This window comes from Thamnophis sirtalis, unplaced genomic scaffold, assembly GCF_051295495.1.
Source record: "Thamnophis sirtalis isolate CommonGarterSnake01/CBP01778 unplaced genomic scaffold, rThaSir2_p1.2 scaffold_11, whole genome shotgun sequence".
Taxonomy (NCBI): domain Eukaryota; kingdom Metazoa; phylum Chordata; class Lepidosauria; order Squamata; family Natricidae; genus Thamnophis; species Thamnophis sirtalis.
This window is the reverse complement of record NW_028261391.1, coordinates 40,577,664-40,598,582: the sequence shown is the minus strand read 5'-3', so window position 1 is coordinate 40,598,582 and position 20,919 is coordinate 40,577,664. Positions and strand designations below refer to the sequence as shown.

The 20,919-nt window shown below is 39.1% G+C and overlaps 1 protein-coding gene across 2 annotated transcripts in view; it reads right to left on the bottom strand.

Moving 5' to 3' along the window:
• Positions 1 to 20,919, bottom strand: part of IGF2BP2 (insulin like growth factor 2 mRNA binding protein 2) — a 72,449-nt gene that overhangs the window by 9,423 nt on the left and 42,107 nt on the right. The window contains exons 4-11 of one of the 2 annotated variants that reach the window (XM_014060925.2): positions 17,492 to 17,543; positions 15,098 to 15,161; positions 9,255 to 9,527; positions 6,504 to 6,638; positions 4,683 to 4,805; positions 3,261 to 3,396; positions 2,897 to 3,025; positions 979 to 1,047 (exon numbers count right to left, since the gene is read on the bottom strand). In XM_014060925.2, the coding sequence (XP_013916400.1) occupies positions 979 to 1,047; positions 2,897 to 3,025; positions 3,261 to 3,396; positions 4,683 to 4,805; positions 6,504 to 6,638; positions 9,255 to 9,527; positions 15,098 to 15,161; positions 17,492 to 17,543 (981 nt within the window). The remainder of the gene's footprint in view (positions 1 to 978; positions 1,048 to 2,896; positions 3,026 to 3,260; positions 3,397 to 4,682; positions 4,806 to 6,503; positions 6,639 to 9,254; positions 9,528 to 15,097; positions 15,162 to 17,491; positions 17,544 to 20,919) is intronic. The other variant, XM_014060926.2, reaches the window with a different exon arrangement.

The window sequence follows — 20,919 nt, the reverse complement described above, 5'->3', positions numbered from 1 at the left end:
AATAATTTCATGTATAAATATGCATTAAACTCTTTTTTACGATCCTACTTATTAATAAAATATATAATAAAATATATATTTATATTATAATATAATAAATATTATATAATAAAATATAACAGGGAAGTATTTTATTAAATGGTATCCAATTCACATTGTATATTACTGACCATCATCATCTTGTACCATATTAAGAACACTATATTAGCCTCTATAGGACAGGAGATAGAAGAACAAGATCAACAAGAAGGAAGATCAGTAATTTTCAGTACAGATAAACCTCATTTAGCTACTGCCTCAGGGAGCAACCATTCAAAGTTACAATAGTAATGAAAAAATGACTTTGCAACCATGCCTTTATTTACAACCTTTGTGGTGTCAAGCAGGAGTGTGCATAATATAACATACAGAAAAACCCAGGTTCAATCCCTGCAATTTCTTATTAATAAAATGGGTCTCATAAAACTTTTCCGCAACCTTGGAGAACCACTACCAATTCAACTAGATAACTTTGGGTTGTACTAATAGTACAAGTATTGTATGTTCATGCGTAAAACATTATCAAAGTAGCAAAACTAATTCTGAGACATGATAAATAGCACTTTGCTATCAATTGTCCTCAAGAAAACTATAGTCAACAACTATTATGAGACCTCTGTACTTCTATACTTCATCTTGACTGGCGAGTCGCCCACTGAGAGACAAAATGTTGCAGTTGGTGTAGGTACCTCCAGAACTATAAGCAAAATGTGTAAAGTGAATACTACATGTAAGGACAGAGAAGAACTGATTTGTAGCTTTATCAGGCAGCTAAGTTACTTTCTCTAAACAGGACTGGGTGAATCAATGTTTAGAAAACTGCCACAGTGCAGAATCATTTGACGGCAGCTTAAAAGCCTGCAAAGCAAAAGGTGGGCATGATACAAAACAAGGTGCATGAAAGGGTGGCATCCAGACAGAAGAGGGTAACGCACTTACGGAGTGCAGATGGGGATATGTGCCAGTCAGCGAGGCTCCATTAAGGCCCGAAAGGTATGCTGCTTGGCTCTACGGCAGGAAAAAAAGTTAACATCAGTGGGGGCAGGCCAGAAGCTAAGGGTGTAAGTACCAGGAAATGTATGCGAAAGGTTTTTTGGAGATATACTGGACTGAACCCCAAATACCTGAGAAACTATTCCTCTAGGTTCTTGCACAAAAGCCTTCATGTGTCTTACAAAATTGGCCTCTATAACAAGCTGAGCTTCCTCAATAACATCTCCAGAAACCTGAACCTGATCTCCTTTCTATTTTATTTCCAATCAAAAGATAATGTAGTTTTGATTTTATATGCTATTACGATCTATTAAAGGGCTTCTATTGTCTCATATTCATTTATTTTTATAATTGTACATTTGTACCAGTTTATTGCTTCACTGTTTTGAGTTCTCCATGTAATTATGGTTATTATTGTCATAGTTGTGAACCATTGTACAATCTTAAAATTAAATAACATATGAATCAGTCTTATGCTGAATCAAACCACTGGCACAACTTGATCAGGGCAGCAGTAGCTCTCCAAGATCTGTCTAGGATTCCTTATTCACAGGAGATGCCTTGGAATTCCATGTATATAGAGTCCTACCACCAAGCAACTGGATCATTCCTTCCATATATTCTGAAGGCCAGTGTAAGACTCAGAAAGGAACAGTGACTTTAACATATGAGAACCAGAAATGTACAATGAAAATCATACTCATTCGCATGGAATGATATACTGGTAACAAAATAAGAATGTACCTTTTCCCAAATGTAGTCACAGATCTATAAAGGAAGATTTTATATGTTTTGTTTTCAAATTAAGTTCACGTAAAACAAAAAGGTATCTTAGAACCCTTCTTCTACAAACAAATGCCACTAAAAAAGACACTTAGCCACAAAAGGCAAATGTTAGTTGGCTTTCAAAGAGAGGTGCTAAATAAATATGTTGTTTTATCTTGTTTGAAAGTGTCCTTCACAAGATGAAAAATAATCTGAGAAATGTGTGTCTACTACCATACTGTCATCTGTGAAAATCTTGCTTCCATTTTGCTGCAACTGAACTTGCTGTTTCTCTTCATTTACAATTGGAGATTACAAACCTGATATTTCCCTTACAGATTAAAACATGGTCTTATACACAGCCAAAGAAGAAAGGAAGCCTAATACTATATAACCCTTATTTCCTAAAAAGAACTGACGGCCAGCATATCAGCAAAGAGCCTAAGCACTTGAGACTCTTATAGAAAAGGACTTGGCAGGTAGGCATTCTTCCAAATAAAGCACTGAAGTGCAACCTTGTAGGCAATTTTAGAAAATAATCATGATAGGCCTTCAGTTCTTTGATTATGTTTATTTTCTAAGATTGCCTACAAGGCCCTTTTGGAGCCTAGAACTCTTCTTGGAAACAAAGATGATACTGAACCTGCTTTATAAAACTTTGGATTCTTAAATGTACATACGTACATATGTACATATCAGAGGTGGGTTCCTACTGGTTCCTACTGGTTCGGGTGAACCAGTAGTAACTTGGCGGCCTGGGTCGCTGGAAGCGGCAGTAACCCAGGACTGCCACACCCCCAAACTGGTTATCTCGCTGCCGCCATAGGTACCACCATTTTGTTTTTGCCTTCTGCGCAGAACAATTTTTGTTCTACTGCACATGCCCGCACAGCGAGCATCAAGCAAGCATGCGTGCAGGGCGCATCCCTGAGCAAACCAGCAGTAGTGGCAGCCGGAACCCACCCCTGATACGTATGTATAAAAGCCAATATGGGGAAGGGAACTTGGCAATCTTCAAGACAGAGGTCTGTATACCTACTGGCAACTTGGGAACCATGTTGTTGGCTATGCCTACAAATGGACATGTGTGTCTACTTACAGCAAAAGGGTTGTAGGGAGCAGTAATAGCAGGTCTACGGGCTGCAGCTCCTGAGGGAAGCATGGATAAACCTGTTGAGAAGATGCCCAATGCATTGAGATTAAGTCCAGGGATGAGATTGGCTTGTTGCTAGAAAGAAACACAAAGAAAAATGGGATAAACAATGTAATCTGACAGGGAAAGAAAGAAGATTTTATTTAGCAAGTTCTGGAGCATCTCAGGTTCACCTCAGTCTTTATTAGGCTTCTTATATGATTAGTAATTATTTGGTTTTGACCAGTGTTTCTCAACCTTGGACTACCTGAAGATGTGTGGACTTCAACTCCCAGAATTCCCACACATATACAGCAGGAGGGGAACTTACATTGATTGCTACCACGTCATTCTCATAGGCTTCCCGCAGTTTGTTCATTATCTCTACTTCAGCATTGGTACAGGCCTCAATGGTACCCTTCACAGTGATGGTTCTTTCAGGGTTATAAATGGTTAAATCCTGCAAACTGAACAATCACAAAATAACAAATGAATATCCTTTCAATACAAAAAAAAAAGGATTTATAGCTAGCTCTAAAACGTGGTTAATAGTGCAAGTTTGCCAGAATGAATCTTTTTAAATAAAATCCAAGCAATTAAATTATATTGCTGGGTGGGTAAAATCCAACAAATTAGAAAAACACCCTATTTAGGCAGAAGGCAACAGTGAATGGAAGAGTTGACGTTGGAATCAACAAGCCACCAATAATTTTATGAAGTTCTTAAATTTATACTAGGAGATTTGAGGCCTTTAATTTCTCACTGCAACACTTTGAATCACACTGGATGGTAGCGTTGCTTGTGAACTGAAGATTTTGAGAAATGCCATGTGCAAAAAGACAAGCTCATGTTCCTAGGCTACTTATTGCATTAATAAATCACTGGGTTTTTTAGATGAACTTTGTACTGTTCCCAAACTAGAAACAGTAGCACAACTTGTGTTGGAGAAAGGGAATAATTTAGCATGCATCTGCTGTAAAATACTTCCCATTGTAAAGATTATCACTCTGGTTTTATTATTTTCAATCATTTTAATTAGCACTATCTATTTCATTACAGAGAGGTAAGTAGACAGGTTGGTGGAATGGATGGATAGATGGATGGATAGAGACAGTGAAGAGACAAAGGCAGGAAGACAGTGGCGGCTGGAAAGCAGGCCCTCAGCCTTATAAATAAATTAGTATTATAGAATTATAGTGCTGTTATGTTTCTTCATGTAAGGATATTTTCCTGTTTCACTCATTCTTCCAAGCCACATACACATGTGGTGTTTTACTGACATATTATGTATTTTATTTTATTTAAAAGCTGATGTAGTTTATGAATTATTTAAATTTTGTACAGCTACCCACATACTAAAAGGACTCTGGGTGGCAAACAGAATTGAATATGCCATGCAAATTTACAACTTAATTAAACGTTAGCACTATAAAACTACAATGTTTCTGGGTTCAATGGAATGTAGATGTCTCTCTTTAAACTAGGCTAAGACAGTACGTGTGAGTTCTGCTTAGAAGGAGGGTGAGCAAGCTGTGGATCTAGAGTGCACCATGCAGCGGAGAGTTGTGTCCAGCTTTCCCCAACCAGGTGTCTCCTAAAAGTGCTGGACTACAGCTCCCATCATCCCCAGCTAACACAGTCATTTGATGTTCTGCATGGGGAGAATGGGTGTTAAAAGTCCAACGTACCTGCAGAGTGTTAGGTTGGGGAAGGCTGGTCTTGCCTGATGGCAGCAACATTCACTGGTACTCACGGAGAAATAGTGATTTTGGTCCCCGTATCTTGCTCAATTTTCTTCAAGTTTCTTCCTTCTTTACCAATCAATCTTCCAACCAAGCTGTTGTGTGCTAAGATTTTCAAAGGAATCTCTTCAGCCCTAAGGAGTATGAAAAACATACAAAAGGTCACAGAAGTATATGGAGATGCACTTCAAAATTTTCCAACCAGATTTTTTTGGGGGGAAAACAGTGCTGGATACTCCATCATCACCATCACTCAATGCTGTAACCAAGGAAGGGGAGCCTACTGTCAAGACTTTGCTTGTGGGCATGAAAAATCAATTTTCTAAAAACTAACCTATATATTCTGCAATTAGTTAACAGCAGAATAGTATCAATAAACAATTTTACTACAAGAAGGAAGTCATGTTGTTGGGAAGCAGGAGGTTGTCTAAGGTAGACTTTAAAAATTAATGGAGATGTGTTTTTCTAGGGAATTACAGATATACTTGGTATTACTCCAACCCACAAAAAATTTCCTGATGTGGAACTCTTCTGTGTATTCCAGTAATTTGAGTCAGTGAAATATAAGGTGAATACAGACAGGTTCAATCAATGGTGCAGTTTAAAAATAAGAGTAAGCTAATGGGGTTTACTATTCAACTTAACGTTAGCATTTCTCTGTACTGAACAAAGTAACATGCTTTCGAATTGCTAGGTTGGCAGAAGCTAGGACAAGTAACAGGAGCTCACTCTGTTACACGGCGCTAGGGATTCGAACAGCCGAACTGCCGACCTTTCTGATCGACAAGCTCAGTGTCTTAGCCACTGAGTCACTGTATCCTCAAAACTATAATGAAGCCAAAATCAGAAATGGCCAAAAAAATAAGGGTAGGGAAGAAAGAGGCAACATATTGTAAAGGCAGTTTTACTTAATTGCTTTACAATGATACACTAACCACAATTTCTAACTAAAAGTTATCTGCTCCAAGATCTTTTCCATTTCATGAACCCTGTGTGTATGTATAACATATACACAAATGAGCCTTTTTGCCTAACCCATGGGTGAAAGCCTTTACTGTTCAACCAATCTGTCTGCATACATCTATAACTGCATTCAAGCACATGTGTATTCATTACCTCATACAGATGCAATCCTTCCCAACAGTATTATACTATGACAGATAGTGACTTTGCAGTATCATGTCTCCACCTACCAATGGTTTCTAGCTTTGTTATTCATGGTTTCAAAATAATTTAATTTAAAATGCTGGTGATTTAAACCTCATGCTTTATAGCAGGGGTGTCAAACTGGAGGCCCAGGGACTAGATACGTCATGGGCAGACCACACCCATCCCAGCTCTGCGAAGAGAAAAAACACTGTGATACATCACATGACGGCAATGTGATGTGGTGAGTTTGACACCTGTGCTTTATACCAAATGAATTTCCTTGACAGATAGTGCATCAAGGACATCAGGCCAGATCATCTTGTCCAAATAGCAAAGAAAAATCAATTTATGAACTGTCAAAAATATGTTAACCAAAATCTTTTTGAGCATCCTTTACAAAAATTGTATCCCCTTTCTGGTTAAGTTTAGGGTGCGTTTTTTTCTGTTTTTCTTCAGAGCTTTGACTTCAACTGTAGCCAAGTAAAATATTTGCAAAGGCCAAGTAACACTACAACACAAGAACAGAAAAGAAAGTCTATACTCCTTAAAGTTTTTTGTCTGTAGCTTTGATAACTGGTGTCATATAAATGTTGTTTGTTATTTAGAGTTCTAGAGATCATCTTCCTCTTGCATATTTTTTTTTAAAGGATCCCAACTTCTGTGACAACACAAGAACTACTTACGATTTTGTTTCTTCAGCCTCCTTCTGCATAATATCAAGTATCATGCGACATGCTTCTGAACACCCTTCAGGGGTGGCATGAATGGTTATTGGTTTCTCGGCAGCACCAGCATTTTCTTTCCGATGGATGTCTACCCTGCAGCAATAGAATACATACAAAGAAATCTGCTAGGGATCAGAGGATGGTGCCCAACTAGACACGTTGATAAAACAGGCAAATAAAAAAAATAGTATTACAAGGATACAGAAAACTATTAATTTGCTTTCAAGGCTAATGCAAGGGAAGTATTAAGACTTTGGAATCAAATAGATTTGAGTCACATGTTGTTCCAAAACAATTGCTTTGGTAATGGTGTGAATTTGTGTGCTCCTTCCTCCACTCTGACTCTTTGATTTCCTGATTCATGACAAATCATACTTTATTATTATATTTGAAGAGCATTTGTTGGTTTGCATCCATTACCCATAAAAGCTTGCTCTTTTCTCAAGTTCAGAAAATAATTTGTTTAAATGGAGCCAAGCTTAAATAAAGGGGAAATAAAGAATGCACAGCTACCTGTGTCTGAATGAGATACTCAAATCTAACCATCTCTACAGGAGCTAAAACAAGATTTCCCCCTTTCTAGTGACATCATTTATAAAAAAAGTATCTCTTTAATAGAAATCCGGGAAATGATAGACACCTCGTCTGTATTTTAATTCAAGATTAGCACACCAAAGGTCTTTTGTCCTTTGTCAAATGTGTGGGTGGCTTTCACAGGCATTTACTGACTTTAAGAACACATGCTTTTTGATATTAACAATTGTACAATTCAGTACAATTTACATATACTGAAAAGCAAAGCATTAATATTCATTTTGGATTGTGGGTGACCTTTCAGGGGAAAAAAGAGGCCAATGCATGTAAAAATGATTGTCTCCCATGGCTGATTGTCTATGACCAATAACTCATCATGTAATTTAGACAGTTCTTTTCACTTGCAATAGTGGTGAATCTGTAGCTCGGGTGTAGGATGAGGGTGAAGGTTCGTTCTCCAAACTTGTGGGTTGGTTTCTGAATGTTTCATTACCAGGGTAGGTAACATCTTCAGCAGACTTTAGGGGATGGAAACTCCACTGAAGATGTTACCTAGTCTGGTAACGAAATGTTCGGAAAACAACCACAAGCTCAGAGAACAAACTTTCTCCATCAGTTCTTTGCACTGCCATGCATTTCTGCCAATGAAGATCTTAAGGAAACGGGCCCAACTATCTGACTCTGCATGAGAACAATATGACATGAAAGAGACTGCCAGACTGAACAATTAAAAATGCCATTCGGTTTTTCATGAGTTGGCCTTCATTTAGTAGTAGTATCAGTAGTTTCATAGAGAAGGGAACAATATTGATAGAGGAAAAAGAAAAAATGGAGATTACAAATAGACAGAGAATAAGCAAGACATACTAAAGGGGGAGAGATAAATCTTTTTTGAATTTGCAACTATCTCCAACAACACACAGCCTTCTAAACAGGTCATCTTTGATGGAATATGGCTGACAAAGTAGCTATGTTGAGACTATGTACAGAGGGAATAAACAGCAAGCATTTATAGTTACAATTACAATAGATGCAGCACTTGCAGGAAGATATATGGACCAATATCTGTAAGTCCAAGCATTTCTAGATATCATCATATAGTTTGGTTCTAAAAACACTACCATCATGTTACAATGGCAGTTGGCAAACATCATATCAAAAATGTTGTATTTATTTCAAAAGTGGAATAAATGTCAAAAGGGGAGAATGGGCACAATCCTGCAGTCTAGGCCCCAATTCTTTTTGTGAAATAGAATAGAAACAACAGAAAATGAATAAAAAGTCATATATATTCTTTAGTTACAGTATCATTCACAGTATTTTTAGGAAAATAATTACCTAGTAAAATGATATAAAATTTCAATTAATAATTTGAACAGTACTATATACATAACCATTGCCGTTTCAGATACCAAGTATTACAGAATATAGTGATTGCAATTCCTCCTTGCTCTACTCAATAGGTGAGGGAAGATTTTCTTTTAAGGGTGGCCTACAAATATTAAGTAAATAAATGGCATTCTTATTTCATGCAGGCTGACATACAATTTGCCTTCAGTAGCATACCAAGCATCGTAATGCAAGATGTTCCTAATGATTATGGAGATAAATGTACACAATTTATATTTAAATACAGGTAAGAAAGTAACTTCCAAGCTCATGCCTATTTGTACTGCCTCCAACAGATCACTGAAGATATTATTAGACTTAATTAGAAAGCTAACAATGAGATGAAGGATCAAATAGTAATTCCACAATGATTTATACTATTTATGACAAACATATTTTTAATCTCATCAGTTGGCTTAAAATATTTTTCTTTGAATAGTAGAAATCATCCAGAGGTGGTTGAAAAGAAGCAGAAAAAAATATGTGGAATGGGGAAAACATGCTGGGTTACAGTAGTGTCTCACAACAGATGAGTAGAACCTGTTCATAATTTTGAAAAACAAGATGAGTGAAGCTGACAGGAGAACCATTAACAGGACTACAATAACTATTAAAACATTCCTAAGAATTTGTACAAAACACATCAATAGTGAGTTAAAAGGCTTTTACACAAGTTAACATGACGAGCTCACAGTTCAGCATTTGGTCCAAAGATCACAAGCTGGGGACATGAAGGCTACAAACAGAACCCTTAGAGAAGAAAATTAAACCATCTGTGATACTTACTTGGACTGGGTTTGCTTAGTAAGGTTCTTTATGGTCAAGCCCTCCTTTCCTATGATTGCACCAACAAATTGCGTGGGAACCAGGATCCGTAGTGGGAAATCATGCTGTTTGGACTGCGAGGAGCCCCCAGAGGAGGGGCCCTGCTCCCTGGAAGAGTGGCCCCCACGGCGGGATCTCTGGGGGGGCTGAGGGGAGTTGACCTCATCATCTGGGATGTAGGAAATCTTGAAGGAATAGTTCTCAAACTGGTGACCACTAAGTTTCTCAATTGCTCTAGAAATACAAAGAAAGGAGTGGGGAAAATAATTACTATAAGAAATGTTTACTTCCACACACCAGTCTCTGTAACAACCTGTCTCAACATGTGGCATTTGCATAGGAAGGTCCATAATCACCACCTATCCATATACCCCAAATAATCATGGGAATTATAATTTGGAGAACATTTTTTGAAAGAAAATTATGCCAATAACATTCCTGGTTCCCTAGTTGGCATTTGTACTACCACCAATACAACAGATCACTGAGGATATTATCAGACTTAATTAGAGAACTAACATTGAGGTTCTTTATTTCAATATGCTTACTAAAATAGATGCATATGACATTCCTAATGTATGAATGCATATCTCGATCCTAATGGTTGATTTCACCTCTTGGAAATCACAAATACCATAATAAAACACAAGAGGAATTTTGAAATACTGAACATTCAAAATCAGAAGAAAAATTCAAATTATCTCAGAATATCTAAATATTATATATGAGCACATGATCTCAAAAGTAGGTATCTATCAGGAACCAATATTTTCTATTGAAATGGCATTTTGATGTTTATAATTGTAATCCTGACTTAGACATAATTTGGTAGCCATGTGCTTTCAAAGTACAGAATTGTAACATATTAAAAAAAACCATCACAAGTAGATTGGGCATGAACATTTCTTTGAAGTAGGTATGTAAAACTTCATGCCTACAAGCCTGATCTGGATCACAGGGACTTGAATGAGATTCCACTTCCCCAATCCATGTCTCTTACCTCCCAAAATGAGCACTTACCTTACAGAGGAAGATAAAAGGTATTGAGATCAAGCAATAATCGCCTTTGCAGGTATTCTAGTTTTTATTACAGTTACAACAATTAATCAGTGGAACAACTTGCCTCCAGAAGTTGTGAATGATCCAACACTGGAAGTTTTTAAGAAGATGTTGGCTAGCCATTTGTCTGAAGTGGTGTAGGGTTTCCTGCTTAAGCAGGAGTTGGACTAGAAGACCTCCAAAGTCCCTTCCAACTCTGTTATTCTGTTCTATTCTGTCACCAAGTGGCATCTATGTTTTGGTCATTCCACATTTTGCTGAAACAATTCATGCAGAACAACATAGGAAATATAGACTCCCTACTTCATAATGTATGACCAATAGCAAATATCTTTTCAATTTCAGCATCTGCCCCCCTGGAATACTATTCATTCTGGAATTTACCTGACTGTTTAAAAGAACTTTGAAAACATGATTCTTTCCCCCAGAACTTGAAGCATGGTGGAACTTCTGTATTTATTCTTTCAGTTATGGTTAGAATGGTTTCCCTCCCCACCCCCAGATAGTTGGGATTTCTTATTTATATTTTATTAGTGTTTTTATTATAGGCTGTCTAGATACAGGATTGGATGGCCTACAACTTGAATAAAGAAATAAAATAAGCAGTAAGGTCTCTCTCCTTCTCTCTGTTCATCTTGCACAGAGAATGAAAGTGAGCAGGAGGGCACTAAGGGAAGAACCAAGTTTTGTTGCTTTAAGTCCCACCCCAACATCTTTCTATATGCTCATGAAGGAAGCGGGTTTCAGTCTTTATTCTGAATGGCAGTTGTGCAGCCCTGTGTCAAAATCGAAAAATCTGCTAATGTTTCAGACTATCTTCAGTCATTTGGTTCAGAGACTTTCACTTCACTGACAAAACAAAGACATCTATTTTTAAAGATACATTAATCAAAAAATTTTATGAAATCAAAAGTACAAACTGCAGTTTAGCTCTTTCAAAATATTACATGCTGAAAGGCAGTCACACATCAAGGTGGGTGATTTGGTGAAAGACCTCTATATAGAGGAAAAGAGGCAGATATATATAGTGCATTTCCAAAACAACATAGAAAATAAAATTCTAATAAAAATAGTTGATATTTTAGTATGCATTGCTGATACAAGTTATTAATACTTCTAAAAAACAAATAATACATCTTGATTAGAAGACAGGGCAGGACAAAAGGTAAGCAATTCTAGATACCCGCTGTCTTTGAATGTGGATCCTGTTTTGTTAAATTATTGCAGAAATTAGATGTATTAAATAATTCCCCTCAATTGCACTGAGTGGTTTTCCATAGTTACCTTAAACCTGTTTATTTTTTTAAAGCACAGATTAACCAAATATATTTTATTAATGCCTTGAATGACATTTGCAAATGATTCAACAATATTGTGTTACAGAGCAGGTACTGTGTAGAATGGCTGTTTATAATGTATGAAATCAAATATATTCCAAGAATTATTAGGAATCAGCAGAAATAATTTTTTTGCTTACATCCAGCTACATGATAGTTATGATTAAATATTACTGGTTTTTAATTCTAAGGGGTGTATTATTTTAGGATGTGTTGTAGGTTAGATGGAAGGGCAATAATACTTTGAAGAAATAGCAAGGGATTTAGAGATAGGATATAAACAAGCAATGGCCGAAATGATAGTGGAAATGAATGGCACTGTTTTGTTGCAAGTATTCTGGAAGCTGTGAAGAAACGGAGAAAGATTTCTTTCTCTGAAGGATTTGCTAACCTGGAAGGTCATCTTCTCTGCTGGTTGTTAAAAAGGCTGCCTGCCAGCTGAGTCAGCTCTCTGGTGTGGTAGCAAAATGAAATGAAGTCCAGGAACTGACACGTAAGCTATCCTTAGATCTAGAATGGCAATGGAGGCTGCAGTGACAGGATGCAATTCAATAGCTGCCATTGCTCCATTTGGCTGGAGCTAAGGTTAAAGTTTGAACCAAAAGGCAGACAAACGTCAGTCTAGCAACCAAGTAGGGGCTAATCTAACATGAATGTCCAGAATATGAGGCCTTAATTCACACCTGACTGGAGCCTCCAGTAACATCAGCATCCCAAAGTTGGTTCTATCAATTGTGAAGAAGGAGCTTAAGGGGTGCAAGTTGGATTCTAGATTTGTTTGGCTTCCTAAAAGTATGAGGGATGCCTAATCTAAGGTAAAATGTAGGCCAGATATGAGGCCCTTGAGTGGTGGGCACTGTAATAAGTTGCTATGGTTTGGCCTTTCCTAATGTTGTGATTTTTAGAGTACTAGAATGAAAAGAGGACATGTGGAACAATGATTGTGAAAGGGTCAAATACATCACTAGATTGTTTGGCCATCCAGTTAATTGATGAGATTGTGAGGTAGCTATTTTCCCTTGGGAATGCAGAGAATGGGTTTGGTTTACTAAGAGAAATTGGTAAAGTGAACCAAAAAAGATGAAAAAGTTGAATGACTGAGTCTGGGTATAAGATACATTTGGGACTATTCCCAAGGCATACAGAATACTTGCCTGGCTACTATGACCATTTCACACTCCAAACGTTTCTTCAGATTCTTGACTATTTGCGCACGGGGTCTAGAGTGGTGTCTGAGGAGACATTTTGCATACCAGCTGGGATTCTTTTTGGTCTTTGATGAATCTATACCTTATGCAGTTTGCACATAAATTCTATGCTGTTCCTAGTTCCTTCAGAATACAGGTGGCAGCATGAAAGGCGGAAGCTGACATCAGTCACTGCTTATTTGAAGAGGTCTGCAGAAGTCTTATTAGATCTCTCAACTGCCTCTAATATCATCAATCACCATATCTTTCTGCACTGCATGCAAGATCTGGGTACTGGAAGCACTATCTTATAGTGTTTTGGTCTAATAAGTGGTTGTGTTACTGGCAGTATAACAGTAGCAAAAGCATAAAAGTGGATAGCATGGCAGTTTTATTTTAATATCTGGACATTGTAGATTCTGGATGGAATGGTTTGAAATTAAATCCAATCAAGATAGCATTACTGATTGTTCATTGAGATTCTTGTCAACTCCAGTGTTGTCTCTTGAGACAAAAGCTCTAAGGGAGCAGGTCTATGACTTAGAGATTCTTCTAGCTTCATAGACACTGCTGGATGGGCAGACTTGGCTAGTATACTAGGTAGTAGCAGCCCTGAGTACTCTGAAATAGCAGCTAATGTCTTCAGTATTGCATAGCTGGACTTCTGCAATATGATCTACCTGGGGCTACCTTTGAAGACCACCTTGAAGATATAGTTGATACAAAATATGGTGGCTTGTTTAATGGCAGATACTGGTTACTAGTAACCTGTTACATTTGCATTTCACACTAGTTGCTCCTAAGTTACTGGGTACAATTCAAGTTTACTTTTCAGTGGGAGACCCAACCGTATGGGTCTGCAAGGCTTTAACACCAGGGCTTGCTGTATCTACTATTTCCCTGCAGTTCTTCCAGGGAGCATCCAATGCAGGGGTGTCAAACTTGATTTCATTGAGGGCCTTTGCTGTTTCCAGGGTGGCCCCGTGGGCCAGATCTAAGCATCCTGCGGCCCGATCCAGCCTTGAGTTTGACACCCCTGATCTAATGGTTAATATCAAATATTATTTATTATAGTTGTTTTATCATGTTATTATATTGTTTTATGATATTACTTCAACATCATTTAATAAATTATTCATAATCTCATCATAGATCTTTTAATTGTTGATTTATAATTCTAAACCACCGGGATCTCATGGCAGATACAATGGTATGTTAAATAAATGGCTTGCTCCAGTAGTTTCAACAGAATTTGACCATAATTCTGAGTAGAGTTACTTAGAAAACAATCTGTGGCCTATGAAATGAAGCCCATTTCAGTTGAATGAGAGAAGCTGAATTTTTATTAGATAAATCAGAACTATGATTGAACATTTCAGACAAATTGGAAAGACTCCAAGAACAATGAAGATGACAATGAAGATGATCAAGGGTTAGTCATCAAAGTCCTATAAACAGAGATTGAAGACTGGGAAAGTTTAGCTTTGAGAAAGAAGAGTGAGGAGATATGATGACATTCTTTAGATAGTTGGAAGGATGTCACTCAGGAAAAAGATAAAGACATGATCTCTATTATTCTAAATGCAGAAAAAATGATTTAAGCTTCAAGAAAGCAGATTCCAACTGAGTTTTAAGGGGAAAAAATCCTATAAAAGAGCAGTTTAACAGTAGAATCAATTGCTTAGAAAGGTTGCAGACTCCATTTTACTGGGTATGTTGAACTGGAGGCTAGACAAAAATCTGTCAAGTGTACTTCATTTGGGATTCCTGCACTGTGCAGAGACTTAGACATGGTGACCCAAATTTCTGGTTCTATGATTTCATAAGTAGAACACAATCCAAGGTTGCTCATTATTCTGCTATGGATACACATGGGAATATATTTGCCAATCCTTTCCTTGGCACAGATTTCCTTTTTTCAAGTAGTGCTTTAAGAAGTATTTAGCATTTCATACATGGCACTCCAATCTTATAATATTTATTCTGCAATGCTCTCAAAATCAAAGATCATTAGCTGATTAGTATCAGCTCTGACTCAGCAGAAAATTGAGACAGCAGCAGATTGAAATTTATGGCATAACAGCAACAGGGGTATTCTGTGTCACTTTTTAAACTTGTAAATTCAGAAATAAAATTTAAGAGAACCTGCCAAGAGAATAAACTAAAACAGCAAAGACCGGGAGAAATGGAAAATGCAACTGAAACTGTCATAGCCACTTACACTTTTGCTTCTTCTTTTGTTGCATATGTAACGTTGACAACTGCTGTCTCTGATTCTGTGTTAACTAAGAAACCAAAACAAAAGAAATATACTTGTGTGGTAACCAACTGAGAAAATTTCAGAAAGGTGCATTTTATTAAATAACATCAGGACAAACATTTTTGTAGAACCTTGTACAAAGACAAAGTTAATAGCAGCTGAACAAGAAAATACAGATTGTGCAGATTTTCAATCCAAAAAAACAGGAATAGGGCAAATATTAGTGTGGCCAACTTTTTAAAGCAAACTAGTGAAGTCTGCACATCTCAAATTATTAGGCAGATATTTTTTTTGCTGACTTTGAATCAAATCTGATTCTTGGCAGCTGCTTGGACAAGGCCCAAGCTTTCTTGGCAAGACTTCCAAAGTGATTTGCCATTGCCTCCTTCCTGGGGCTGAAAATGTGTGTGACTGGCCAAAGGTCACACAGTTGGCTTCATGCCAAAGATGGGACTACAACTCAAGGTTTTCTGATTTCTAGTCCAGTGCTTAAACCACTACACACCAGTAAACACTACCGATACAGCTCACAATAGGCTACTTAGAAGATATCTATCCTTCCGATTGTATATTTCTGCCATTTTAGAGGTATGATTCCAGGTTAAGATTGCTTTAAAGTATATTAGAGAAAATTGCACAGAATAATATTTTATATAGGAAAACTGTACAAAAATATTTTTTTATATTTGGATCTTTTTAAAAAACTGAAAAATTCTGAAACTGGATGAATTTTTTTACTAAATCATGTGAAATTTACAAAATTGGAACACATTATCATTCTATCATTTATTTAGTTCATATGATATGGGAAGTAGAATTCAAATTGTTGTGAGGCTTGGTATCTAACCATTCCACATTTTCATAAAATAGAATGCCACAATCTGTATCTAAGATGAAGTGAACCAATCTGCAAACAGTCTGAGAGCCAGCTAGTTTCCATTATTGACATGATCTAAATAATTCTATGAACTAGTACCTTCATTACAGTCATCTTCTGATTTAAAGAGATACTTTTAATTAGAAACAGCTTTGAGTTTCTTGCTACAGTACATAAACTGATGAAATATGCAGGCTCAAAATACGAAGTGTTAGCGGTCATTTCTGTAACAAGATACTGTGTTCATTGACCTAGCATTTCCTGAATAGCAAGAAAGAAGTAATCTATAATAAGACATTTAATTTGGCAACATTCTAAATGTTAAAGAAATCGTGGCAAGTAACAATCATGCTGAAAATCTCCACTCACACCAACTTAAAACCTCAAGAAAACTTTTATATTTCAAAGAAAAAAATTGAGTCTCAGAACAGGATGATGATATCTGTTCTCAACAGAAACAAATAACTGTGAATAAATACATACATACACAAATGCAGAACAATTAGATCCAATGGCAATGAACAAGCAAATCATCTGTTCTTTTTGTTATAGTTACTGTAACCCATGTTGTATCATCTAAAGAGAATTAACCGGCTGGGAATTCCCTTCTCACTTCTAAATAATGCATATATTCTCATCTGAAATTATTAATTGGTTTAGAACCACAGAGAAATGTCAGAAATGTGGAAATAACTTGGCTACTTCACCATGCACCTATCAGTCATCAAAATATCTATAAGAAAATTCCCATTGGAGTGTTTTTAAAATGTTTTTAATAAAAGAAATGCTAGAATTCTTTAAGGTGACATAAAAATTGCTTAGTCCATAGTTTTACTATAGGCTAACAAGGTTTCTGACTCTTGGAAAGACAAAGCAACATATTTCAGAATAATACCAAATATCCTGGTTCTTTTAAGATACATGTAGGAAACCTGGAGACAAGTACTGCGAATCCCCTGCTAATCAAATATTTTAAACGTCCACACAATAGCACCTATGTCTTAATACATTATGATATTCAGATCTTCTCCTTCCATGATATATCACAGCTGGAATCCTAGAAGATTTGATTACTTGAATTAAGTCATTTTTGAAGTTTATATATTGAACTTTGATAACAAAATGAACTAAACTATGATTAAGAAATAAATTTGCCTTATTGCAGTCACAGCAAGTAAGCATTTGATCTGGTTAAAGAGATATGAACCATTCAGGAAGTAGCCCTAGATCTCCTTCCTTCAATGGTTATGCTGAGGTGAATAAATAGTCCTAGAACTTAAAAAAAGCTGTTTGTTAATGTTTAAGCATTTATACTTCACTAAAAATCTCCTTAAACATCACAAGGCAATATTAAACTGATTATCTTCAAGTATTATATAGCAGATATTCAATACAGACATTGATCTCTAAAGAATGTTTAATGTTAATAAAGCATTTTAAATTAGATAAAAACAAAAGGCAGTAGCTAATGTCTTTACCTTGTTCTACATTCTCTACTGTCCCATGTTGCGCTAAAAGACCATCTAGCACCTGAAATAGAAATCAGACATAAAATATAGGTAACAAAATCCTGAAAACTTGTCATTCAAATTAAGTTAATAAAGCACAAATCAGCTCTCTCTTCAACTCACTCCAACTTCACTTTATTAGCAGTCAGAATGGAAAGTGATACTTGTTTGACTAAGATGATTGAAATCAACTTTTGAATTATCCTATTTTTAATGAAGGATAAGGAATAAAAGGAATGTTTTGAAATAATTTTTGGGCTATAATTTTCTGGACATCTTTTCTGTTCCTATTTGTTTTCACATTGGTTTCATATAGTAAAAAAAAAAGACGTTCATAAAATAATGGTTCTAAGACAGGGGAGTCAAACTCATGTCATCATGGCAGCATCACATGACGTATCAGGACTCCCCCCCCTTCCCTAACCAGTGTGACACATCTGGCCCACGGGCCAAGAGTTTAACAGCCCTGCTCTAAGGGTTTTATAAATAGCTAGATCAATACCCAACCTATATTGATATTGAAGAGAATGAAGTACAGCTGATAGATCAGGTACAGAAGGCATATAGGTACAAAAAGGACTTGGGGTGTGTGTCAATATGTGATTGCACTATAATGAGCAGAACCAATGATTTGACTTTTCTTGGCTGGGGAGGGGGAGGAATTGAAGTTTATTAAAGACACCTATTTCACTCCATAAAACCTATGAATCTTCTTCAAAAATGGGCTTTGCACACACCTCAGTTTAGTATATCAGTCTTTCTCTCCCACACTAATTCTAGTGCAGCCTTTGAGCTGAAAGACCGTTGGCTTACCTGAACGGTCGTTCTCGGGGCACTGCGAAGAGAGCCCAAATGCTGGGTTAACACAGCCTATCTGCCCTTGGACTGAGTGATGATTTTCTTGACCACGCCTCCCTTTGCCTGCACATGCTCAATTCGAAAACGAAGGAACCGTCCTGTAATCAATTACAGTCAATACAGCCACATCGTTCAAATACAAACACCCGGGTGGGTTTGGGCTCTCTTCGCAGTGCCCCGAGAACGACCGTTCAGGTAAGCCAACGGTCTTTCTCCAGTGCACTGCTCAGAGAGCCCAAATGCTGGGACATGCCCAAGCTATTGAGTCCCAGGGTGGGGAAGCGCCGAAGCCTCTGGCATTTCAGCCACTCTTTGTAATACTCTTCTGCCAAAGGAGGCTTCGGCTGAGGCAAAGGTGTCAATCTTATAGTTTCTAATAAAGGCCGTGGGGGAAGCCCAGGTGGCCGCTCTACAAATGTCTAGGATAGAGGCCTGGGTTGCCCAGGCTGCAGACGTTGCAGCGCTCCTGGTGGAGTGAGCGGTGATTCTTCTCGGAGCCGTCTTGCCCTGGTGCTCATATGCCAGTTTGATGCAAGCACGTAGCCAACGTCCCACAGTGTGAGCGGAGACCTTGCGGCCCAGGGACGCAGGGAGGAAGGAGACAAAGAAAGCCTCTGACCGGCGGTAGTCCTTTGTTCTCTTTACATACGTGCGCACGGCCCGTCTCACGTCCAGCTTGTGCCACTCACGCTCCTTAGGGTGAGAAGGATGGGGACAGAAGTTGGGCAAAATAAGTTCTTGAGTCCTGTGAAACAGGGAGTTAATTTTCGGAGCAAATGACGGATCAAGTCTCAATATTACTCTGTCCGGGTGAACTACGCACAAATCCTCCCTGACAGAGAGCGCAGCAAGCTCGGCTACCCTGCGAGCGGATGTAATGGCCACCAGGAAAGCGGTTTTGATGGTGAGGTAGCGCAGACTGGTCTTTTTCAAAGGCTCAAATGGGGCTTTGGTCAGGGCCTTAAGCACAAATGGAAGATCCCATGACGGATACCGGTGAACAGTTGGAGGGCTGATGTTCGCTGCTCCCTTGAGAAAGCTCTTGATCTGGGGGAGCTGACTCAGCGAGCGAGAGGAGCCCTTTGCCAGGATGGTAGACAACGCTGCAACCTGGCGTCTGAGGGTGCTGACCGCAAGGCCCTTATCCAGACCCTCTTGCAAAAAGTCTAGGGTCTGGGGGATCGAGGCTGAGGAGGCCTCTATGTTCCTAGTCTTGCACCACCGTGAGAAGGCGGCCCAGGTGGCATCGTAGATTCTAGTCGTAGAGGGCTTCCTGGACGCTTGGATTGTTCGAATGACCTGGTCAGAGAATTTTTGCTTCCTCAGGAGCTCCCCTTCAAGTGCCAAACGGCTAGCTGCAGCCACTGGGGCTCCGGATGGGTGATGGCCCCCTGGCTGAGGGCAATCTTGTCCCGGGGGATTCTCCAAGGTCTTTGAACTGAGAGGCTGACCAGGTCTGCGTACCAGGGCCTTCTGGGCCAGGAGGGAGCCACCAGAATGAGGTCTGCCTTTTCGGTCAGGAGCTTGTTCACCACTTGAGGGATGAGCGGAAGTGGAGGGAAGGCATACAGAAGTCCCTGAGGCCACGCTGACCTCAGAGCATTTGTTCCCTCCGCCTGGGGCGAGTGGTAGCGACTGAAGAAGCGTGGGAGCTGTGTGTTGTTGTGTGTGGCAAACAGGTCTACCTGTGGCTTGCCGAACCTCCTCACGATCTGCTGGAACAGGTCCGGGTGCAGGCGCCACTCCGAGTGGTCGATGCGTTGGCGGCTCAGCCAGTCTGCTTCCCGGTTGCTTACGCCGGAGATGTGATCTGCACTGAGAGAAGCCAGATGACGTTCCGCCCACCTGCCCAGCGCTTCTGCCTCGAGCATGAGGGCCTTTGATCGAGTGCCCCCTTGCCGGTTTATGTGCGCTTTTGTCGCCACATTGTCTGTCATCAACAGTACATGAGCCCCTCTTACTAGAGATGCGAACTTTCTCAGCGCTAGGCGAGCTGCCCTCAGTTCCAGCCAATTGATGCTGTGGGCGGCCTCCCTCTGAGTCCATCGGCCTTGGGCTAGGTGGCCCTGACAGTGGGCGCCCCACCCCAGGAGGCTGGCATCCGTGGTGACAACTAGTCTCTCCGGCTCCTTGAACAGGCAGCCCTTCCTGACTGCCTTGGACCTCCACCATGCCAGAGACCGGATCACCTTTCGTGGGAGCCGAACCCGCCTGAGTGAGTTGCTGTTCCTGGCCCTCTGCACTGGCAGCAGAAACCACTGCAGCTCCCTGGCGTGAAGGCGAGCCCAGGGAACCACCCCCAGGCACGAGATCATTATCCCCAGGAGCTGGGACAGCTGAATGATGGGTACCGACCTGGGAAGGCTGCAGTGCTTCACTCTGCGTCTCAGGTTCGACAGCCGGTCTGGCGAAAGAAATACCTGGCAGGAGGTGGAGTTGATGACCGCACCCAGGTGCTGTATACAGGTGGATGGTCGGAACTGGCTCTTCTCCATGTTGACAGAGAAGCCATGGTACTGCAGGGTCTGCACAGTTAGAGA